At 43.5% G+C, this 22124-nt stretch overlaps 1 protein-coding gene across 1 annotated transcript in view; it reads right to left on the bottom strand.

Annotated features, from left to right (window-relative positions):
* Positions 1-22124, bottom strand: part of DSTYK (dual serine/threonine and tyrosine protein kinase) — a 46577-nt gene that overhangs the window by 17491 nt on the left and 6962 nt on the right. The window contains exons 2-4 of the mRNA XM_029573860.1: positions 8041-8429; positions 5143-5782; positions 4529-4764 (exon numbers count right to left, since the gene is read on the bottom strand). Of these exons, the coding sequence (XP_029429720.1) occupies positions 4529-4764; positions 5143-5782; positions 8041-8429 (1265 nt within the window). The remainder of the gene's footprint in view (positions 1-4528; positions 4765-5142; positions 5783-8040; positions 8430-22124) is intronic.

A 22124-nucleotide genomic window follows, 5' to 3' on the forward strand; every position in this document is an offset into this window, starting at 1 on the left:
TCCTTGTATAGGATCAACGTACCTGATGCTCCTTCCTTGTTTATGTAAAACATGGCCACCTGGTTGACTGTGTGGGCCATGATGTTTCTTCCTTAAAGGTGGTTGCGGAATGTGTGGAGGGCCTTCCTGATCGCTCTCAATTCTAGGTTTATTTGTTGTGTTCTCTCCAATGGTGTCCATAAACCTTGCATCTTTCCATGCTTTAAATAAGCTCCCCCAATCTCTTGTGGTTAGAACTAGTTGATGTGCCGGGCTCCCACATTAAGGACTGGCGTGGACAACCACCATACAATGTCCTTTTCCATGGCCTGGATCAGTGTCATCTTGGACAATGGTTGAGTAAACTGAGTCCTTTAAGCCTTTAGGCCCCACTGCATATGTAGTTGAGTGAGTGGGACAACATGTCCCTGCCATGTGTCCCAGAAGGGTTAAAATTTGATGTGCAGAGGGGCATGCACAATTCTTCAATTGTGTAGCTAGAGCATGAAATGTCTGAGCCCTGACCCCAGCAGGAAACCCCTCGATGTTTATACTGCCTCCTATGAACTGAACTGAAGAGTTTGCGTCAGTTGAAGGCTGGATTTCTCTGGTTTATTACAAAACCCAGCCCTCTAAGCAGTTTATCACATCCAATAAGTGTGCTTGAAGAGTAGTAACCTCTGATGCCACCAGACTCCAATCGTCCAAATAAGGGAACAGTTGAATCCCCTTCTCTCTCAGGTGGGCCACTGCTAAACATTTTGTGAAAATTCTCGGGGCGGACGATAGTCCAAAGGGAAGTGCCTTGTAATGGTAATGCCATACACTGACCTGGAAACATAGGTAGCACCATTAAGAACAGTGCATTGGAATGTGGGAGATCCAGCGAGCACTTCCAATCATTGGGTTGCAGAAAAGGCAGAATGGATTTGAGGGATGTTATCTTGAACTTCTCCCTGAGAATGAATTTGAGGGTCCGCAAATCCAAAATTGGGTGGAGCGTCCTGATTTTTTTTTGGAATGAGGAAGTATTGGGAATAGAAATCCTTGTTGCGCCTGTGTGAAGGCACCACTTGAATTGCTGCTGCTTTTAGTAGTGATTCCACTTCCTTTTGCAATAGCTGCACTTGCATGTGGTCCCACGGTGAAGGAACCAGCCACGGGAGAGATGGATTCCTTTTGAAGTTCAACCTGTACCCCTTGTAGATGATGCTCAATACTCAACGGTCCGATGTGATTGTTTCCCCAACAGTCACAAAACTGGGATATTCTGCCCCCACCAATAGCGGTAGCCATGGATGAGCCTTCCTCAAAAACCCTGCTGCGGCTTCGGGTTGGTGCCTTGCTTTTGCTTCTGCTGACGTTGGCCCCTTGGTCTATTCCTGGGCTGTGAAGTTTGCGGCTGCTGGTTCGCTGGTGGACGGTAGTGAGTGTACGTCCTGAAAGGGTGCCGCCTTTGGTAAATTGATTTTTTTTGTGGGTTGAATAATATCTCCTGGCAGAGGGTTGTTCCGTTGGGGCAACTAGGGATAAGACTGCCACGTTCTGCTCCTTAAGCTGGGATACTGTCTCCTGCAGCATGTCTCCAAACAAGCTGTCTCCCTTACATGGCAGATCTGCCAACTTCTCGTGGACATCCTCACATATGACACTGGCCCTCAGCCAGGCTATTCTCCGGGCCACAATGGCAGCTGCCGATGTGTGGGCCGATGTTTCAAACGCCTCATACACCGTGTGAAAGAGGATCCATGAAGGGCTGAGGCAACTTGGCATCTGATGTATCAGCCATGAAGTGCAGTTTCAGGGACTGTAGACACTCAAGCATTGAGTGATGTAGAATTGATGTTGAATCTTGGCATACAACATCGCCGCTTGGAAGGCTTTCCACCCGAACTCATCCAAGTAATGGTTGTCCCTTCCTGGCGGAGTGTTCAAGTGGAGCCTAGTCTTTTTAGATTTCTTCATGGCTGATTCTACAACTCAGAAGCATGTGTCAGTTGCACTGTTCCGTAGTATGGAGACTTCCTCATCCGGAACTTAAGGTCTGTTTTCCTGGATGTTGCTGGTCCCGAGAAGGGGGATTCCCATGTCTTGTCCATTACTGTGTCAAGGACTGCATGGGAGGGCAAGACTGTAGGCTCAGCTGGAACTTCAAAGATCTTTAAAATACCCAAGACCTCCGCTCTTGGGTTTGGCACCTTTTTGATTTCAATATTCAAAATTGCCCCCACCTTCTCAAACAGAGTAAGATAGGTCCTCTTGGGGCGAAGAAGGTTCTGGTGGTTCCTCCAGCAGGATGGAACATATTCCTGTGGAGGATCCCAGTGAGGTCTGAGGGGAGTCTCTGGGCTCCAAGTCTGGTTGCAGGGAGAACTGTAGATGAAGGTTTATTGTCTCATCTCGTAGGCTAAATCCTCCCATGGTGGGGACAAGGACTCCCTTGCAGGGGGAAATTCTTCCGTCGAGGGGCTGATTGGTTGACACCCTTGCTTGCCACTCTCCAGGGATGTGAAAAAATTGCTCAGAACCACCAGAACAGTCTTCTCCCCAAGAGGACCTATCTTACTCTGTTTGAGAAGGTGGGGCAATTTTGAATATTGAAATCAAAAAGGTGCCAAACCCAAGAGCGGAGGCCTCGCTTGGGAAGCTAATCCTCCCTCTTCTGCTGGGTGAAGGGTGTGATTCCTTCCTGCCCTTTGGTCCAGGGTGGACATAGCCCTTCTAGTTGGAGGAGGTGCTGTGGCTAAGAGGATGGTAGAATCAGATGTCCTACTGCGTTCAGTTGGATTCTCGTCCCTGCGCGATGGTTTGTGTCTTTTTGCCAAGGGCTCCTGTCATTGAGGCGAGTGCCTTTTTCTTCTTTGCACAGTAGACATGTCTGAGTATACTCTCTGGGATGATCCAGAGGATCCCACTGAGAAATGGTCATCAGAGCAGCTCCACATCCAAGAAACCCAGCTCCAAGAGCTCCTCCAACAAGAATACCACTTGAGGATCCTTTTCTCTTGTTTTCCCTTGTGAGAAGCCTGCTTCTGGGAAGGTTTGTGCTTCCCCAGTCTCTTCCTGCGTCAGGTTCGATGGACGGATCTTCGTTACGTGGTCCTGCATTGTCTTATCTGCGTCAACGTGAACGGCGCTTGTGAGCTATGCTTCAGTGCGTTGTGGCCCTGCATCGAGTCCTTCCCTCTTCGACACAAGCATCAGGTTGCTCTTACGTCAAGTGTTATGCTTGCTCTGCTTCAATAACTGCATCGGTCCGTGGGTTTCAACCCTGTAGACACTGTTTTGGGCGTAGGTCTTACCAACGCATCCCCTGACACCTGGTGTTTCCTTGGGGCATGGGGGGAGCATGTCCAACCTGGTTCTGCCCTGTTTTCCCGCTCGGTGGGCCCAGGAAGGAGGCTCTCCTTGTCTTTCCAGCTCGATGTATCTTTGGCCCCGGGGATGAGTGTGAAGAGAGCCATTCCAACGCAGGGCATACGAGCTTGTCCCCTTCCTCCCTTAGTCTTGCAATCTTTTGGGCCCTGGGCAACATCCGACCACAATCCCTGCTGGTGGACTGGTCATGTTCAGGGCCCAGGCAGATGAGGCAATAGTTATAACCCATCTGTAATGGACATAACTTTGCCGCATTGGTAATATTTAAATCCTGGTGGCTTGGGCGCCATGGTAGCACTTAAGTGCTGTTTGAGTGAGCACTTGCGTGAATAATCCTTCCGAGGAGACAAGAGAAGAGCTCTACGTGTAGCTAGCAGCGCGGAAGACGACAGACTGAGGAGAAATGGCGATTGCGCAGGAAGACTCGCGCAGGTGCACAGAGTCAAAGCTCTGTGATCTTGGATAGAAGCTCTGCCCCGGGGCTGCCGGAGGACATACCAGACAGCATGGCTAATTTAGCCTCCTTATCAACGGGAAAAAGACCACATGGCCCATCTAGCTTGCCCATCCATCCGATGTATCCAGTTCTTACAATTCCCATCACACACTCAAGACATCTCCCACTGTATTTATACCATGCTTTCCTGAATTCAGATACTGTCTCCACCTCCTCCACTGGGAGAGGCTCTTCCATGCATCCACCACCCTCTCTGTAAAGAAGTATTTCCTAAGATTACTCCCGAATCTACCGCCGTTCACCCTTATCCCATGACCCCTTGTTCTAGAGCCTCCTTTCCACTTAAAGAGGCTCCCCTCCTATGCATGGAAACCTTTGAGATATCTGAATGTCTCTCTATCATATCTCCCCTCTCTCGACTTTCTTCTAGCATGTACATGTTTAGATCTTTAAGTCTATCCCCAAAAGTTCTTCAGCAGACTGATTTTACTGGCAGCGTGGTACACTAAGGATTTAAAAACTTTCACTTGAATGCTTTACTCACATGAAAGTTTAAATTTCACAACTACTCATAAAAGTTTTGTGTAAGTCCTGGCCTAACGGCCCTGATTTTTTTTAAATTTGCCCCTCAATACTGGATTTATACCTCCTGAGTACTACAGCACTAGGCAAAAGGATGCTCCCCTTACAGTCTCAGTCCTCCCTTGCTGTTACCTGTTTGAGGTGGTTACTTGTCATGTGTGCTGAGGACTCCAGCTGTGATTTCTCCAAGCTCTCCAGGCACCTCTCCAATGTCCCTACAAAGCTTTCCCGCAGATAATCCATAGAGCTGATCAGCTTGTTAGCTACAGCTTGGTTTAAGCGAGAGATGATCAGATCCTGAATCTGCCTGATGCAGCATTTAATATCTCGAGTGCTAATGGGCTCCCCATTCTCAGGAATGATTATATCTGTAGGAAGGCAGGGAAATAAATCAATGTTATGCACTAATCTGAGAAAGCCCCAGAGGTGGCAATAAAATGCACACACCTTATTCAAAATAGTAAAATTAAGGCAAACCATACCAGGTTAACGGGAGACTCAGGAATAAGACAGGCTGCTACCACAAACAATGCACACTACTAGTATAACTCTGGTATTAAAAAACAACCATACTTTTCAGTCAAAACTCAGCAACAGGAAAATTCTGCTCATGAGATACAGAAAGATGACGCAACATATGCAGTTATGGGCAAATGCTCATTCTTTGCAAGCTTCCAGGGGTGTGCATACAAGCAGAGTACATTACATCTAACAAGGTGACCGCCAATCCAGTGGGCCCATCTTACCTTTGAACTGTATATTGGCAGCGTCCTCCAGCAGCTCTTCCGTCATGCTGTTGAGGGTCTCCACAATCATCTCCTTCATCTCCTCCTGCTTGCGGTCAGCAATACCCATCAGGGACTCAAAAAGCTCATTCTCTTTGCTGTGTGTGTACTCCAGCCGCTTGGGGGTGATCTGCAGGTCCCGCTGCATGTCAAATGCCTGATTTATGAAGACATCAAGCCAGCGGCAGTGGATCCTGTTCAGAGCCATGGACTCACTCACCAAGCGTTGCTGCAGCACCTGCCTGGAGAACTGACAGAGTCGCCGTAGCTGCTCAAACTGTTCCACCAGCAGGCTGGGAGCCCCGCTGCTGTTGTCTAAGTAACCCAGGTCCTGCAGCTGGTAATGCAGAAGGGAGTGCTCGCTCTCAGGCTCCCTGGGAGTAATGAGCTCTGAGCCGCCGAAGGATGGCACTTTAAGGAAGAAAACCGGTAAGGAGGAGAACTTCTCCTGAATGCCCCGAAGTTCATTCTCATCCAGCTCAGAAAGTTTATCCTTGCTGACAGCAAACATTACAACCGGCTGGACATGGTGAAAGTAATTGTCCAAAATATCCTCAGCCTTCTGAAATCCTTGACAAGGAGCTACCACAATGTCCAACTCCTAAAGGGGGAAAAAAGGCACTCTCAGGGAAGACATTTAAAGTGTCACTCGGGTTTGTCTTGCTTGCCCCCAAGGAAAACCTGTTTCAATTTCATTTGCCCCAGTGTAATGTATGCGCGCCATCAACCCTGGAGACATGCAAAGAAGCCATTAAACAGCAACATGCTGCCACCTAATCCAGCTAAGATGAAGAGGTTCCAAATGGTTTTATCCTCCAAGATTTACACGGACCACTACATCTTTTACAATGCAAGCTAATCCTACCAAGACAGAGATTGGGACAGGCGATTCCACACAATCAGGTTAGCCTAGAGCCCACACACCCACCCTGAAGCAGTAACAGCAGAAGTGCCAAACCGCTAGCTTTAATAATCTTATCTTCTAACATTGAGCAAAGAGAAAACCAATCTGAATCTGTTCTGAGGATCTGAAGAATTAACCTGCAAGACGGTACCTCCTAAGACCCAGGAGTCTGGAGACTCCCAGATCTGTTACCCCATAAACACCCCTGCCTGTGTCAGCACAGAGCATGCACTCCTAATGATACTGCAATTCTCTCAGCTGGTCACAGACTGAAGTACTTTAACAAATTACTCTAGTATTAAACATCTGGGTGAAAATGTAACCACCACCACCACCACATGCTGTAATGGGACACTCCTATTAATTGCACCTTTCTAGATAAGTTTTCTTCTGGTCCAAATGAGAACATGTTTTTAAAAGTACATTTTGACCACATCCTTCATTCTGTTTTAGGTAAACTATGCAACAGACCTGAAAAACCCCAAGGCAGAAAACCAAAAGCTGTAAAAAATTCCTGTCCAATACCAGAAGGAGCTGGATCCCATTAGACCCCACTATCCCCACAGCACTGGTTTCACTCCAGCTCTGCAGTGAGCTTCTGCTGACTACCAAAGTATCCTGCCTTAGACTGGCCTCCTGCCCTCCCAGCTTCAAATTTTACCATCTTATCTCATCAGCACCTTTTTCAGCAGTCAAATTATAGTTGCAGTGAAAAGTCCACGCTCCCTGCAGCATGTTCCCGTTAAAAGCAACCTGAACATTATTCTGGAACTTTTTCATCACAGAAAGACCCCTCTGTCTCTGGTTACCTACCAGAAAATATCAGACACATCAGCTATTACTGTCAAGCTTCTATAAGAAAAACTTTTATTGGATTCCTAGATGCCCAAAAACATGGGTTTCCTTTCGCTTTTTGGACCTATTTCCCTCTACCCAGGAGGGTTCCGAGTGCCAATATTCATGTGTGGTATTTAATAGCCAGCTCTACACACAGATGCCATTTACTCAGCACAACTGTGCTAAATTAGCTAAAGGCAAAGAAAGCAATAGAAGTACAGACATTGCACCTCTGAGAAAAATTACATCAGGACGACTTCACAAGTGCCCAGAGCATTTGGCAGAGGCTCCAGAACTTCAAGGGCAACAGTCAGCTATTCAGGAGGCCAAATGGGATGCAGGTTCCTCCAAAAAGCACATCTGTTTTGTGACAATGGTTTGCATGAAAACCCTACAGCTTAATCATGCCTGAAAGTAAAGAGATTCACTGAGGGGTTAAAGGCAGGGACATTCAGCAATTTACTCAATATGGAGGCAGGATTGGAAGAGGACTTCCCAAATCTGTCCAGTGACTTAGATATCCACAATGTGGATGAGAAATTGACATATGCATGGTCTCCAATTCATGCAGGCTGTTTGAAATTAACATCAGTCCCTACAAAAGCAGTTAAGATCTATCTCAGTCTTTACGCCCAAATCAGAAGCCCACTTGGTTCCCAGCTGAAATCTGGTCTTCATCTGCAATCACTCTCTCTTGCTTTTCCCATCTCTTTCTTAATGAATCCAAGCATTTGTTTTCATTCGGTTCACATCAAATATAGCACAAGCCAGACAAAGCAATCTCTGTCACTGTCATGAGAAACCTACAGAGGCTGTGAGCAGCTGAGCAGTCATCCTGCTTCCTGTTGACCTACATATGCCAAATGTATTTCTAAACTTTTTGGTAGCTTGCTCATGTATGTACAAACAAAACCTGAACTTTACAATGCACCCCAACAAAATCCCAAAACCAAGTTAGGGCAATGCTGACCACTGCCTGGAGAAAAAGCAGAGCAAAGCTGCACACCTGAACCAAATCTGCAAAAAATCAGTCTCTTAGTGTGCCGAGACCTGTCAGTGGCACTACCCATAGTAAGTCAGGAGAGAGCCGAGATTCACTCACAGCACCAGTCACCTACCTGCAGAAGCAAGTGGGGCAGAGTCACCTCCAGCTCTGCTAGTCGGTGTGCGGGGTCCTCATTCTCATGGATCTCCAGGTCCTCTTCTGGAATGGTGTCCCAGTGCCCCTGACTGGCTGCCATAAGATGCACCAGCTCATACTGCTGGGGCAGTGCCAGGCTAACCTGCGTCTGCTTGCCATGCTTGAAATGAATTCGCCGTCGGCTGCAGTTCTCCTCACTGGTGTGTTTGTTGGTCGGTAGAAGTCGGCTGCCCAGAAGCATATTAAGAACATGGCAACGTGCATTGCAGCTCTGGCCCAGTATGATGATGCACGGACAGCAGCAGTTCACCGTCAGTCTCAGGTACTCCTCCTCATGGCAGGGGAATGACATGCAGCCCTGCTGCCCTGGTAAGGAACACCATACATTTGGATTCAGTCACAGAGATATGCAGCTGACATTACAATGTCACAGGTAGCTTAGGCCTAAATGACATACAGTTAACAGATGGAACCTCAAAAAGTTATCAAAACACAGGCACGCTGGGGAATTGCAGGAGGACTGGAGAATTGGGCATCCACAGTGCCTTGTAAAAGTCTTCACACCCTTGTACAGTTTCACATTCTGTCGTCAAAAAATACCAATCAAAATGCATTAAAGTAGGAGTTTCACTGTGAACTACAGAAATACTGCAAAAGAAAGATTTCAGTTGTGTAAGTTGTCACTTTTGTAGGATAAGTGTCGAGCAGGTTTGCCCAGCGAGCTGGCGCCGTTTCCCACTCTTCTTGGCAGACGCGCTCAGGCTCTTGCAGGTTGGCTGCGGATTGTCTGAGCCCCGGAGTTTGTTGGATTTAGGTTTGGCTTTGTCTGGGCCTCTCGCGGACGTTCACTTTCTTGTGGCTCAGCCACCTCATTGCTTTTGCTCTGTGCCTAGGATCATTGTCCCATGACAGAGTGGACAGGTTTTCCTCCAGGATCTGCCTGTACTTTGCATTGTGCATCTTTCCCTCACCCCTCCTCCCCCACAACCTAATGCTGCCCCTCCATGCTTTACTGCAGGGCTGGTGCGCTGCTTTTTACAGCCACGGAGAGCAAAAGGTTTCACAAAACTATGCCCCCTGCAAATGTTATGCGGCATGCGTCACATGGCTTTTCTTCCACAGTGGCTTCCTTCTTGCTATCTCGTACAAGCCATGTTTATAGAATAGTCTTCAGATAGTTCACCTTCAGTAGCAGGAGGAAGAGCCTGATCGCAGCAGTGTTTTGGTGCTGCCAAACTGCAGCGAAGAACATAACAGCAGTGCCCCACGGGACATCCAAACTAACATCTTCTCATATCCACGAGCTCGCTCTCTAGCATCTTTTGATCTTGGTTTCAAATTCATGTTATACAACAGCTTGATTCTTCATCCAGGAAGACATATGGGTGCTCTAACTTATTCTGGGCCTTGCTAAAACAATGTTTTAAACCACTGCCAATTTGGGTTTGCTACGATAAAGGGTGTGAACACTTGTGCAATCAAGCCTGGTTTTTATTCTTAGGCAGTACTTTGGGAATATTTCAATAATTATTTCAGGATGAAAATGTAGAGTATATTGTGCAGATGAGTGAAACTTCTGCTTAATGCATCTTGATTTGTATTTAGACTGCAGGATGAAAAATGTAAGTGTATGAAGACTCACAAGGCATTTTAAATAGCAGATGAAGTTTAATGTGGACAAGTGCACAGTGATGCACAGAGAAAAATGCTCCCAGCTTTTTGTACTAATGCTGAGTTCCACATTAGAAGTTACCACTCAGGAAAAGGACCCTGTCATTGTGGCCAACACATTGAAATTCGTAGCTCAGTGTGCGGCAGTGGTGAGAAAAAAGCAAATATGTTAGGAATTATTTGAAAAGGAATAGTAACAGTATAGACAGCAGAAAAAGACCAAATGATCCATCCAATCTGTCCAGTAAGTTTTTTATGGTAGTAATGCTGCTCCATGCAGGTTATCAACAAGCCTTATATACAGAATAAAATGGAGAAATTACTTACCTGATAATTTTGTTGTCCTTAGTGTAGACAGAGGGACTCAGGACCAATGGGTTATGCTCCCCTGCCAGCAGATGGAGACAGAGTCAGGTTTCAAAGCTGAAGTCACCCTAGATCCCCCCCTGCAGTGACCTCGGCCCCTCAGTATTCTCTTCAAAGGCCACTGTGGACCTACTACCGAAAAAAACTTGATTAAAAACGGATAACCGTAACTGTACTCAACCAAACACTGACTTTAATAGCACTTCCTATAGATAGTATTAACATACATTTTCCAGAGATGTATATATGTGCCTCACTGTCAACCGTTGTGATGGTATACTACTTAACGACGGTACAGAAAAGATTTTAAATAAATAAAATAAATAAACCCCAGTAAGATTATAGATGCCCTGGATCTAGGGAGTGGATGACGGCTTATCCGTAATCTCTTGGAATTGATATCCACTCTACGGGTGAATCCTTAGCACCGTTCATGGGTAGCTGGGGATGGGATGCTGAGTCCCTCTGTCTATACTAAGGAAAATGAAATTATCAGGAAAGTAATTTCTCCATTTCCTAGCGTGCAGCCAGATGGACTCAGGACCAATGAGATTTGGAAAGCTACTCCCAATCAGGGCAGGAGGCTGCCTGCGGTCCAGTTAACACTGCCCTTGCAACGACTGTGTCCTCCCGGGCCTGAATGTCCAGGTGATAGAACCTGGGGAAGGTGTGCAAGGAGGACCAAGTCGCCGTTCGGCAGATGTCAATAGGAGACAGCAGTCTAACTTCCGCCCATGAGACTGCCTGAGCCCTAGTGGAATGAGCTTTAACCACAGCTACCTTCTAGTCCTACTAGACCTATCAGCAGCCTTTGACACGGAAAACCATTCAATACTGATTGACCGTCTATCCGAAATTGGTGTAACTGAAAAAACCCTTCAATGGTTCTCATCCTATCACAAAGAACCTACCAGGTGTCAATCAACGACACCCTCTCAAAGAAAATAAACCTCGACACTGGAGTTCCCCAAGGCTCCGCACTATCGGCGACACTCTTCAACATTTATCTTCTCCCGATATGCCACTTCCTCTCAAACCTTAAACTAACTCACTTCATATATATGCTGATGACATCCAAATACTTATCCCAATACACAATTCTCTGGAAGACACCTACAAAAAAACAGCCAATTACCTCACCAAAATAAAGCAACTACTAACCAACATGAGACACATCCTAAACATTGATAAGACAGAAATAATCATGCTGGATAGAAAGAACAACCCTATGCACATACCACCACTCAACATAATGAATCAAAAGACAGCAATCTCCCCTGTCACCCATGCCCACAACCTAGGAGTCATAATCGACAAAGAACTATCCTTCAAGAACCACATCTCCGCAAAAATCAAAGACGGATATCACAAACTCCTAACCCTACGACATCTAAAACCTTTCCTTTCCCCCAACGACTTCAGAACAGTTCTCCAACTACTCATCTTCTCCAACTTGGATTACTGCAACTCCCTTCTATTCAACTTACCTCTCACCACCATCCGACCTCTCCAAATCCTTCAAAATACAGCCACCAGAATACTCACAGGAACGAAAAAATACGATCACATTACTCCAACTCATTTCACTACACTGGCTCCCAATAAAACACAGGATAGACTACAAAATACTATTCATAATACACAAAATAATATATGAAAAACAAACTGGCTAAGTGCATCTATAAAACTCCACTCACCAAACCAAAATCTCCGCTCAGCTAACAAAGGTCTATTAAAAATTCCACCTGCTCTCCACAAACAACTTACCTCAGCTCGGAAGAGAGCCATATCCCTAGGAAGCCCCGAACTCTGGAACACCCTCCCAACCGAACTGAGAACACAGCAAAATCTAAAAACTTTCAAAAAAGAACTAAAAATTTGGATGTTCAAAGCCTACCAAAACACCCAATGACTCTATGCTACAACTTCCCTTCCTACCGGCCCATATAAACATGCAGAACCAATACAAAGCACGTAATTTAACCTGAACAGTTTAGCAACCAAACTATTTTTATAAGGACTACGATAACTATGTTAACAAGCACGTGAATTTCTGAACACTCTGTTAAATATCGAAACTTTGTAAATCGTTGTGATGGCGAAACCGGATGGTATAGAAAACTCGATAAATAAATAAATAACCTGAAGGGGTAATGGCTTTCCTGCCTCCACACAGGCTCCCGTGACCACCTCCTTAACCCAGCGAACTATGGTAGCTTGTGAAGCTGGTTTGCCTTGCTTCCTTCCTCCATGAAGGACAAACAGGTGGTCCATCTTTTGGACTGGTTCTGAAACATCCAGATACCGCACCAAAACTCAGACATTCAAATGATGGACAAAGCGGTATTCATCTGTGTCCTTGGTGCTGCTGGCGTGCGTTGGTATACATTCCTCTTGAAATATTGATCATCTGGTTCTCACATCATGGCCACACCATCTACTACCCTGAGCTTTATAAAATCAAAGAGACTATCTACTCTTTACGCAAGTTATCTTCTGGCAGAATCTAGGTATTGGCATGCTTCATTTGCTGGAACCACTGAAATGGACTGTGAGCTAGCTAATTAAAAAAACAAAGTGTGTCCTTATCTAATCTTTGCCAGCTACTCAACTTTTTTCTCTGATTAGATGTGTCAGTCTTACTGGCATACAGCTCTAGTAGAGAAGGATTGTAACAGTTATTAACTAGGAGATTCAGTTCTAATCAAACCCATGAAGGACTGAAAGAAAAACCGCCCTCTTACAAACAGCGGTTCATTCTGCCAGGGTACTTGTGCTTCAGTCAGTGGCACCAGGTTATTTGAGATTATGTGCAATTAAATAAACTAAGCCTGAATCACTAGTACCATGGAGCAATGAAACTAAGTATTCCTGGGCAGCAGAAAAGCAACACCATCACTGTCCAATACCAGGGATGTTAGAAAGGTGCCTACTAGCACTAAACATTTTTATAATGCTACTACACATACGTTGTACCAGCTCAAAAAAGAGAGTCCCTGCTGAAGTATGAAGCCTGCTCTCTCCTCAAACAGTATTGCAGCTGGCGGAAGTCTGAAAGCATGCCAGCAATGCAAACTGGCAAGCTCTACCCCACAAAGTAATCAAGTAATTAAAACATGCAATAGGAGCCGAAAAGGATATGGCTTAGTGTACATGCAAGCCCAGCAAATTAAACAAGAACGTGCAAAGGAATGGAGATGATTCCGTGCATCTGATTACAAAGCTCCACTCCACTCAATGCCAGTGGAGAAAGAACAGACGAGCTCAGCCACTGTAAGAAGCCATCACTAAAGAAACCAGACTTCAAAGGGTTACACAGCAATGGTGGGTACCATCCAGAGGGAGCGGCTGGCAGTCCTGCCGGATCTTATCCAGGACCGCAGAAGGAGTTCCCTTTATGAACAGAAAGAAGCCACAGTAAATGCATCGATTTGTTTTTAGTTTTACTTGATTTTACGTTAAGAAGGATCAAGCCTTTTCTAGTCTAAGTCAAGGTCTCCATAATTCAAATGGCTGTGAAAGTCATTTTCTTCATATAAAGGATCCCAAAGCTGATGGCACTGTATGAATTCATGCAACCAGCAGAAAAGCAATACATCGCCTTTGACAAACTGCAAATTGTATCTTCCCATCTGGCATCAGTGTTAGGTGGAGGTCCCCCGTCTGAATTATTGATCAGTATGTAAAACTTGATGACCTCAAAGCTCTCTCTCTGCCATTAACCCACAAGCTGCATTTCTGAGGTCTTCAGTTGAAACATTTTAAACATATTTTAATTTGCCTATCTACAATGAAGCAAATGAGCACCCCTCCTCAGTCTATGGAATTTGCTGCTGGAGAATGTGGGGAAGGCAGTAATATGCCTGCATTTACAAAGGGTTTGAACACGTTTCTGGGGGACAGCTCATGAACAGCTATTACAGAGGCTTGGAGAACCCACTGTAAATCTGAAAAGAAAATCTGTGCTGCCGTCCAAAGCCTGAATACAGCATCCGGTATTAAACCATGGAACAAGAGTCCAATCTATCACATAACTACAAAAGAAAAATACACATATTCTAATGCATCTATGTAAATCCAATGGCACCAAGGAGGGAACCCAACAGCACACGAATATATAAGCAAGAAAACAGATCAGAGAATTGCACAAATTACGTTTAGTGGGGTATCGAGGGGATATTTGTGTGTTTGTTGATCCTGATCTCCTTATTTCCTCTAAGAAGGAAATTTAAGATGAGCTTCACTCCCTCCTAGACAGCTCTAGGTTAAAATAATTCGGTACTTCCTGTCTGTCGCTGCTCTATTCCATCTGGAGAATAGGACATCAATTGTAACTCACGGCAGGCTCTTAAGAACAAGTGTGCCTTTTCTGGGTCAGACCAAGGTCCAACGGGTCCGGCCCAGCAGGTCCTCAGTAGCTGATCCTAGAGATAAGCGCCGGATTTCCCAAGTCTGCCTGGCTAAGACTTGGTTGTGGAGCTTCAAGAATTGAACTCCACAGCTCCATTGTGAAGAGTTACTTCCTACAATTTCTTTTAAATCTTCCAGTTCCTAGTTTCATTGAGCGTCCCCTGTACAGCTTATTGATATACAATAAAAAAAAAAATTAAATTTGGTTATCCAAAACTTTGGTGTGGTTCCCTTGTGACTGTGGAAAAGCGCCTTAAGCACGATTTTGCGCTTAACATCCTAATGTTAGTTGAAAGGATAAATAACCGTTCCACCACATGATTTTATAAATCTCAATCCTATCCCCTTCTTTTCCAAGCTAATGAACCCTAAGCTGTTTAGCTTTCTCTGCAAGGAAGCTTTTCCATCGCCTTTATCATTTTGGTTGCCCTTCTCTGTACTTTATGTGCGCTATGTCTTGTGCGGTCCCGCCATGGATCTATACAAAGGTATTAGGACATTCTCTGTTCCTTTCTAGATAATCCCTAGTATTGTATTTGCCTTCTTGACTGCCACTGCACACTGAGCTGAAAGTGTCAAGGTATCGTCCACAAAGACTCCGAGATCCTTCTCCTGGATGGTGACTCCTAATGTGGAAGCAGCTTTGTGTATGTATAATTGGGATTATTTTTACCTACACTCGGCCACATTAAACTGCATCTGCCATTTAGATGCCAGTCTCCTAATCTCAAATTCCTCACAAGCTGCTGCTCTTTTAATGATTTGAAACAATTTTGTATCATTTGCTATAATAAATATTTTTCATTTTCGCTTAAGCAATTCACTTAATGGTTCCTGATGTATCCCAATTTCTTCTCTATTCCTACGCGTTGCATCAAGGTGTCTTGCGATCCACTGTCCCTAAATACTCTTAATATATCTGCAAATAGTCACCGCACTCATTCCTTTCTCCAGATCATTTATGAATACACTTAATGGCCCAGTCCCAATACGGACTTCTCCATCTAGAAAACTAAGCATACAGTTACCAATCCACAATAGGACACTGCCTACAATCCCATGAGCTCTCAATTTGCTTAGCAGTCTCTCACAGGGCACTTTGTCAAATGCCATCTGAAAGACCAGACACTATGCCAAACGGCTCCCCTTTACGCACATTGGCGAGGCAAGTCTCTCCCCCATTAAGCCATGGATCTGCCTGATCAGTAATTGTGTTTTTAGGAATAGCTTCTGCAATTTGCCCGGCTCACCAATCCTTAATTCCCAGGACCACTCCTGAACTTCTTTTTAAAAATTGGCGTCTTATTGGCCAGTTCAAAGTCTTTAGGTTCTGCAGCTGTTTTACATGCTAGGTTGCAGAACTTCATGTGCGAGTTCCTTCCTAACTCTGGGGTGAATGTCATTTGTTATTCTCTGATTTATTACATCCTTCTCTTGCACGGTGATTTCATTTAAGTTGCTCACCATCAAAAATGTTTCCACTGTGGGTGGGACCCAGACTTGCTCCTCAGAAAAGACAGAGGCAAAGAATTAATTTAGTTTTTCTGCTATTTCCTTATCCCTCGGACCAGCCCAGCTGACTCACGGGCTTTCTGCTTCTAATGTACTTGAAAAGTACATTGAAAACATGGTTGTTCAAGCAAGCCTACCCAGAATAAAAGGCTACCACACCGTTTCCAAAAATAGACCATTATGCTTCTACTCTTTTCTCCTCATATTGAGGAACCATATTTTGTTATCCTCTCTCTTCTCACATTGAGGAACCATGTTATTGTTATCATTTCTATTTATTTATTTATTTATTTTTTAATTTTTATATACCGGAATTCCTGTATGCAATACTTCTTGTTACCCCCCTCCCAGTTTTTTATTTCCCTGTGACAATGTAATTTCCAAGCTTAACCCGTTTGCTGTAAACAGACATGATGTCCACAACTAATGCCGGTATATAAAAATGTTTAAATAAAATAAATAAAATAAAAGGTTTCTACTCTATCAGCAGCTTCTTTTCAAGTTCTTTCACTCAGGCCTTTTGCTCCTCCCTATTTTCCAGTCTTTTTGAAAGATTGCTTTTCACCTCACTATTAACCATGCTGGCCAGCGTTTGGTTTTCCTTGGACCTGTAATGCATTGTATACATTCTTCTCTGCTGCAATCCTCAAATCATGAGAACTGAAGTGATTTAAGAACCACCACCTTTTACAAAAGAATTAAGAAACGTGATTAGTTACATGAAATCTGGGGATTGAGCAACTGGAAAGTTAGCCAAGACAGCTTAGGACTCACGTGGGCGGCAGCAGTAAATCTAGGGCCTGATCTACTGAGACAGGAGTAAATAAATTAAAATACACACTTTCAGCACAAAATTTATTTATTTAAAAGTTTTTTATATACCAAGGTATAGCAAGCTGCCTTCATTCCGGTTTACATATACAACAACCTGTTACATCCAAAGCATTTAACAGTAATTGAAACTGGATCTGAACAACAACTTATTACAATCAACATCTACATATATAACGAGGTGTATATCTGTGCTCAAATCATGTATGGGGATTGAATTAAGTCCGGGTGGTGTTCAATAAGATTTCAGTGAATCAGTGAGATAGCCTTTGGAGTGACATTCCATACCTGAAAAGGGTATGTATTAGCTATGTTCGGTGGTATTAACCAATACCATCTTTGTATGTTTGACTGAATAGCCATGTTTTGAGTTCTTTTTTAAATGATTTAATGTTGTTTTGTGAGCTCAGGTGTTCTGGTAGAGAGTTCCATAGTTTCGGGCCAGCGATGGAAATGGCTCTGTTTCTTGTGATTGAAAGTTTGGCTAGTGGTAGTGAAGGTACATCTAGATTTGGTTTACTTGTTGTCCTAGTGGTACGTTGTGATCTGTGTATAAGTATGACATTGTCAAGGGCCGTGTTGTCAGCTTTGTGAAGTACTTTGTATTCGATTCTTTTTTCTACCGTTAGCCAGTGTAGACTGTTGAGCACGGGGGTGATGTGGTCTGATTTCTTTTTACCAGTTAGGACTCTGGCAGCGGCATTCTGTAGTAAGTGAAGTGGTTTTAAGGTCATTTTGGGTAGTCCTATCAAGAGTGAGTTGCAGTAGTCAAGGCTGGTGAAAATGAGAGCTTGTAAGACTGTTCTGAATTCATGGTGGTGGAGCATCGGTTTTAGGTGTTTGAGTATTTGGAGTTTATGGAAACCTTCTTTTGTTTTTGTTGCGATGTGTTTTTTGTAGTTTAGTTCACTGTCAATCCATATGCCAAGGTCTTTTACGTTATCTTTGAGTTGTATGCAGATGTTCTCTATTTGGAAGGATGGTGTGGTTTTTGAACCTGAGTTTTTTCTTACGATTAGAATGCATTCGGTTTTGCTCATGTTTAGACAATTTTAGGTGGTTTAGCATATTTCGAATTGCATCAAGGGGTGAGGCTACTAGAGTCATAGTATCTTCTATGGTGGAAGTGATTGGAATGAGGAGCTGTATGTCGTCCGCATACATATAGTAAGTTATGCCAAGGCTTGATAGGAGTTGGCATAGAGGTAGTAGGTAAATATTGAAGAGTGTGGCCGAGAGAGCAGACCCTTGTGGCACTCCTGTTTCAAGGGGGATGGCTTTGGAAGAGTTGTTGTCTATGGAGACTTTGAAAAACCTGTTTTTTAGGAAAGAAGTGAACCAGTCTAGAGCTTTGCCTGCAACTCCAATGATTTCTAGACTAGATATTAACCTCTTGTGGTCAACTGTGTCAAATGCTGCGGAAAGATCGAGGAGGATCAGTAAGTGGCCTATTTTGTTATCGAATCCTCTTAGTATATTATTGGAAATGTTAACTCCCAATGCAGTAAGCTAATATTCAAATGCATCAGGAGTTTAAAAACTGTCCATCACGTTTAATGCGCACAAACATACTTAGATACCAGACCTTCACTCTCTGGGGTTCCCCCGGGTTCTACCCTCTCTCCTCTTTAATATATTTCCCCCTTGCATTCTGATCCTTTTTATGCAGATGATATCCACAGCACTGTTTTATCAGGACAAAAATTACAGATTTTAATAAATGTCTAAACCTAGTAGTCATAAATGGAAGGTCAATCGCAACAAATCTGAAGCTTTAGGAATCCATCAAGCCCCTGACCATCTTATTCCCCCATCAATGCTTGGTAACCCTATTCAGGTAAAAAAAAAACCAAAAAAAAAAAACTGGACTCTGAGCTTTCAATGCTTATCTCGCTAACAACCTTCAAAACTTTCTTCATTGCATTCATCGACTACGTCCATTACTTGATCCTCATTACTTAAAACTGTTCATTCACACTTTGGTAACTTCTAGAAGAGACTTCTTGGGCTCCCATACTCACAGCTCAAAAACTTACAACTTGTCCAGGACAGTTTAAAAAACTTGATCATGGAACTCCAAGGCTACAGGCATTACACTGGTTATTAGTCATAAAAACATGCCATACTGGGTCAGACCAAGGGTCCATCAAGCCCAGCATCCTGTTTCCAACAGTCCAGGCCACAAGAACCTGGCAAGTACCCAAACACTAAGAAGATCCCATGCTACTGATGCAATTAATAGAAGTGGCTATTCCCTAAGTAAATTTGGTTAATAGCAGGTAATGGACTTCTCTTCAAGAACTTATCCAAACCTTTTTTGAACCCAGCTACACTAACTGCACCAACCACATCCCCTGACAACAAATTCCAGAGTTTAATTGTGCGTTGAGTGAAAAAGAACTCTCTCAGATTAGTCTTAAATGTGCTACTTGCTAACTTCATGGAGTGCCCCCTAGTCCTTCTATTATCTGAAAGAGTAAATAACTGATTCATATCTACCCGTTCTAGACCTCTCAAGATTTTAAACACCTCTATCTTATCCCCTCTCAGCCATCTCTTCTCCAAGCTGAACAGCCCTAACCTCTTCAGCCTTTCCTCATAGGGGACCCGTTCCATCCCCTTTATCATTTTGGTTGCCCTTCTCTGTACCTTCTCCATCACAACTATATCTTTTTTGAGATGCGGTGACCAGAATTGTACACAGTATTCAAGGTGCGGTCTCACCATGAAGCGATACAGAGGCATTATGACATTTTCTGTTTTATTCACCATTCACTTCCTAATAATTCCTAAAATTGTTTGCTTTTTTGACTGCACTGAGCTGACGATTTAAATGTATTATCCACTATGATGCCTAGATCTCTTTTCCTGGGTGGTAGCTCCTAATATGGAACCTAACATTGTGTAACAATAGCAAGGATTATTTTTCCCTATATGCATCACCTTGCACTTATCCACATTAAATTTCATCTGCCATTTGGATGCCCAATCTTCCAGTCTTGCAAGGTCCTCCTGTAATGTATCAGTCTGCTTGTGATTTAACTACTTTGAATAATTTTGTATCATCTGCAAATTTGATTACCTCACTCATCTTATTCATTTCCAGATCATTCAATATATATATATATATATATTGAAAAGTAAGGGTCCAGTACAAATCCCTGAGGCACTCCACTGCCCACCCCCCTCCACTGAGAAAATTGTCCATTTAATCCTACTCTGTTTCCTTTACTATTCTTCAGTTTGTCAATCAGGCCTTCCATATTTTCCAGGTTCACCGTGATTTGGTTCATTTGATCTGAATCATTACCCATAAAAACCTTTTCTGGAATGGCTATCTCCCCAACATCCTCTTCAGTAAACACCAAAGCAAAATCATCTAACAATCCAACTGACTCCCTCGCAGCCTTTCTGCTTTGGATATGTTTTAAAAAATTTTTACTGTCAGTTTTTACCTCTATGACCAACTTCCTTTCATCTTCCACATCAAATTTAAAATCCTCTGACATTCTGTGCCCTTCATGCTGGCTCTCCCCTGTATCTTTTGAACCTTCTGATTCCTTACACCCTGTCCCGTACTCTCTGCATCTCCCATCTCCTTCTCTCATCAGCTTAGAGAAGACGAGATACTTCCTTTGCTCATCGGGCCCCTTTCCTCAGGAATGCTCTTCCTTTTGACATCCACATGGAATTGAGCTATGTGAAGTTCAGAAAGAGTTAAATCACGGCTTGTCAGGTTAACACTTAACATTTACTGTTGCAATTGTTTGCAGGGCCTTGTTATTTTCATGCTTATGCTATTTGTGCTCATCCTATTTGTTCTGATTATATGTACTGAGAGTGAGTTCTAGGTGTGCTTTTATTATTAATTGCCTGGATGAACTGTCTTACAGATAATATTCAATTAAATAAATAATGCATGCACATACACCAAGATTTAAGGACATAAAACATGTTTTGTGCACACTGTGCAGAAACTTGGGTTCCTAACTCATGTGTGCACAACTTTTAGGAGCATAACAAATGCACAAATCATGGTAATGCTACTAAAAATTATGCATAAAACATGAGTTAAGAGCATAACATTTGTGCTCACAGCTTGTGTGTAGAAAACGCACAAATTCCAAGAAGAGGACCCCACAGCACAAACTCCAAGTTCGGCCCCAGAAACTTTACTCCATCGCTGATCAGGAGTTACATTTCCAGCATTAAGAAACCAAAGATTTGGTTCAAATGTAATTTGAAAACTGAAAAAAAAGCCTCGATTAAACTGGAAGCTTTGACAAAAGTGTTAACTTCACATATTTCAAGCCCATTCATGGAATCACACTGGTGTATGTTGTATGTGCTACACACTAGTCTGCCAGAGGGATGAAAATCTCTCTTTAAAATTACTAATCCAATTAGCAATGGTAAAAGAGCAAACCCTAAGAATTAATCAGAGCAACCAATCCAATGAAGACTATGCAAGAGAGTTACGTGCACAGGAGGCAGAGCAAGCAAAGCTTTCCTGCATATTCAATGTGCATCTCCTGAACACTGGACTAGAAAGAGGCATCCAAGGACTGGACTGAGAACACTGATCTAGGTTACTTCTGACTGACACTTGCAAGATAAAGTGCTAGAAATAAAAAAAATATATAAGATGATACCTTTTTATTGGACTAGATGTATAAGGTATCATCTTACATGGGATTTTTTGTTTATATTTGTTAGCAATTATTTCTGTATATGGATGAGAAAAATCCAGACTTGTGAAACTGCTGACAGTAAAGAAATAGCCTTCACCAATTATTACGCACAGACAACGCAGCCTGTAGTGCCTCAGCAGCAAACGGTGACAACAATTCAGAATTCTCTGCATTAGAAGCGAGTCCCATTAAACCTGACCATAGCCATGACAGATGCACCTTCACAATAATGGGGTAACCCCCCCATTCCTATACACAGGAATATTCTTAGAAAGAGGAGAAATTCTGTTACGAGTACCCACTGCACCAGAGTTTCCAAGTCAAAGCACAGATGCTGGCCAATGAGATAGCTATGTCCCAGGGCATGAGACTGCCTCCATGTGCAGGGTCCAAAGTTTGAATGTGAAGAGCAGAACTAATTTGGATCCTCATCCCAAAGCAATATTTCTCTCTCATTGCATTTAATATATTAACCGATCACCATCAGATGGACTCAAACATACTCAGCATGTCAAAGCTCGGGGTCTTAATCTTGATCTGTTTTATGGATTGTATGTATTACAACCTAATTTGCCTATGT

The sequence above is a fragment of the Rhinatrema bivittatum genome, chromosome 12, assembly GCF_901001135.1.
Source record: "Rhinatrema bivittatum chromosome 12, aRhiBiv1.1, whole genome shotgun sequence".
In the NCBI taxonomy this organism is placed as follows: domain Eukaryota; kingdom Metazoa; phylum Chordata; class Amphibia; order Gymnophiona; family Rhinatrematidae; genus Rhinatrema; species Rhinatrema bivittatum.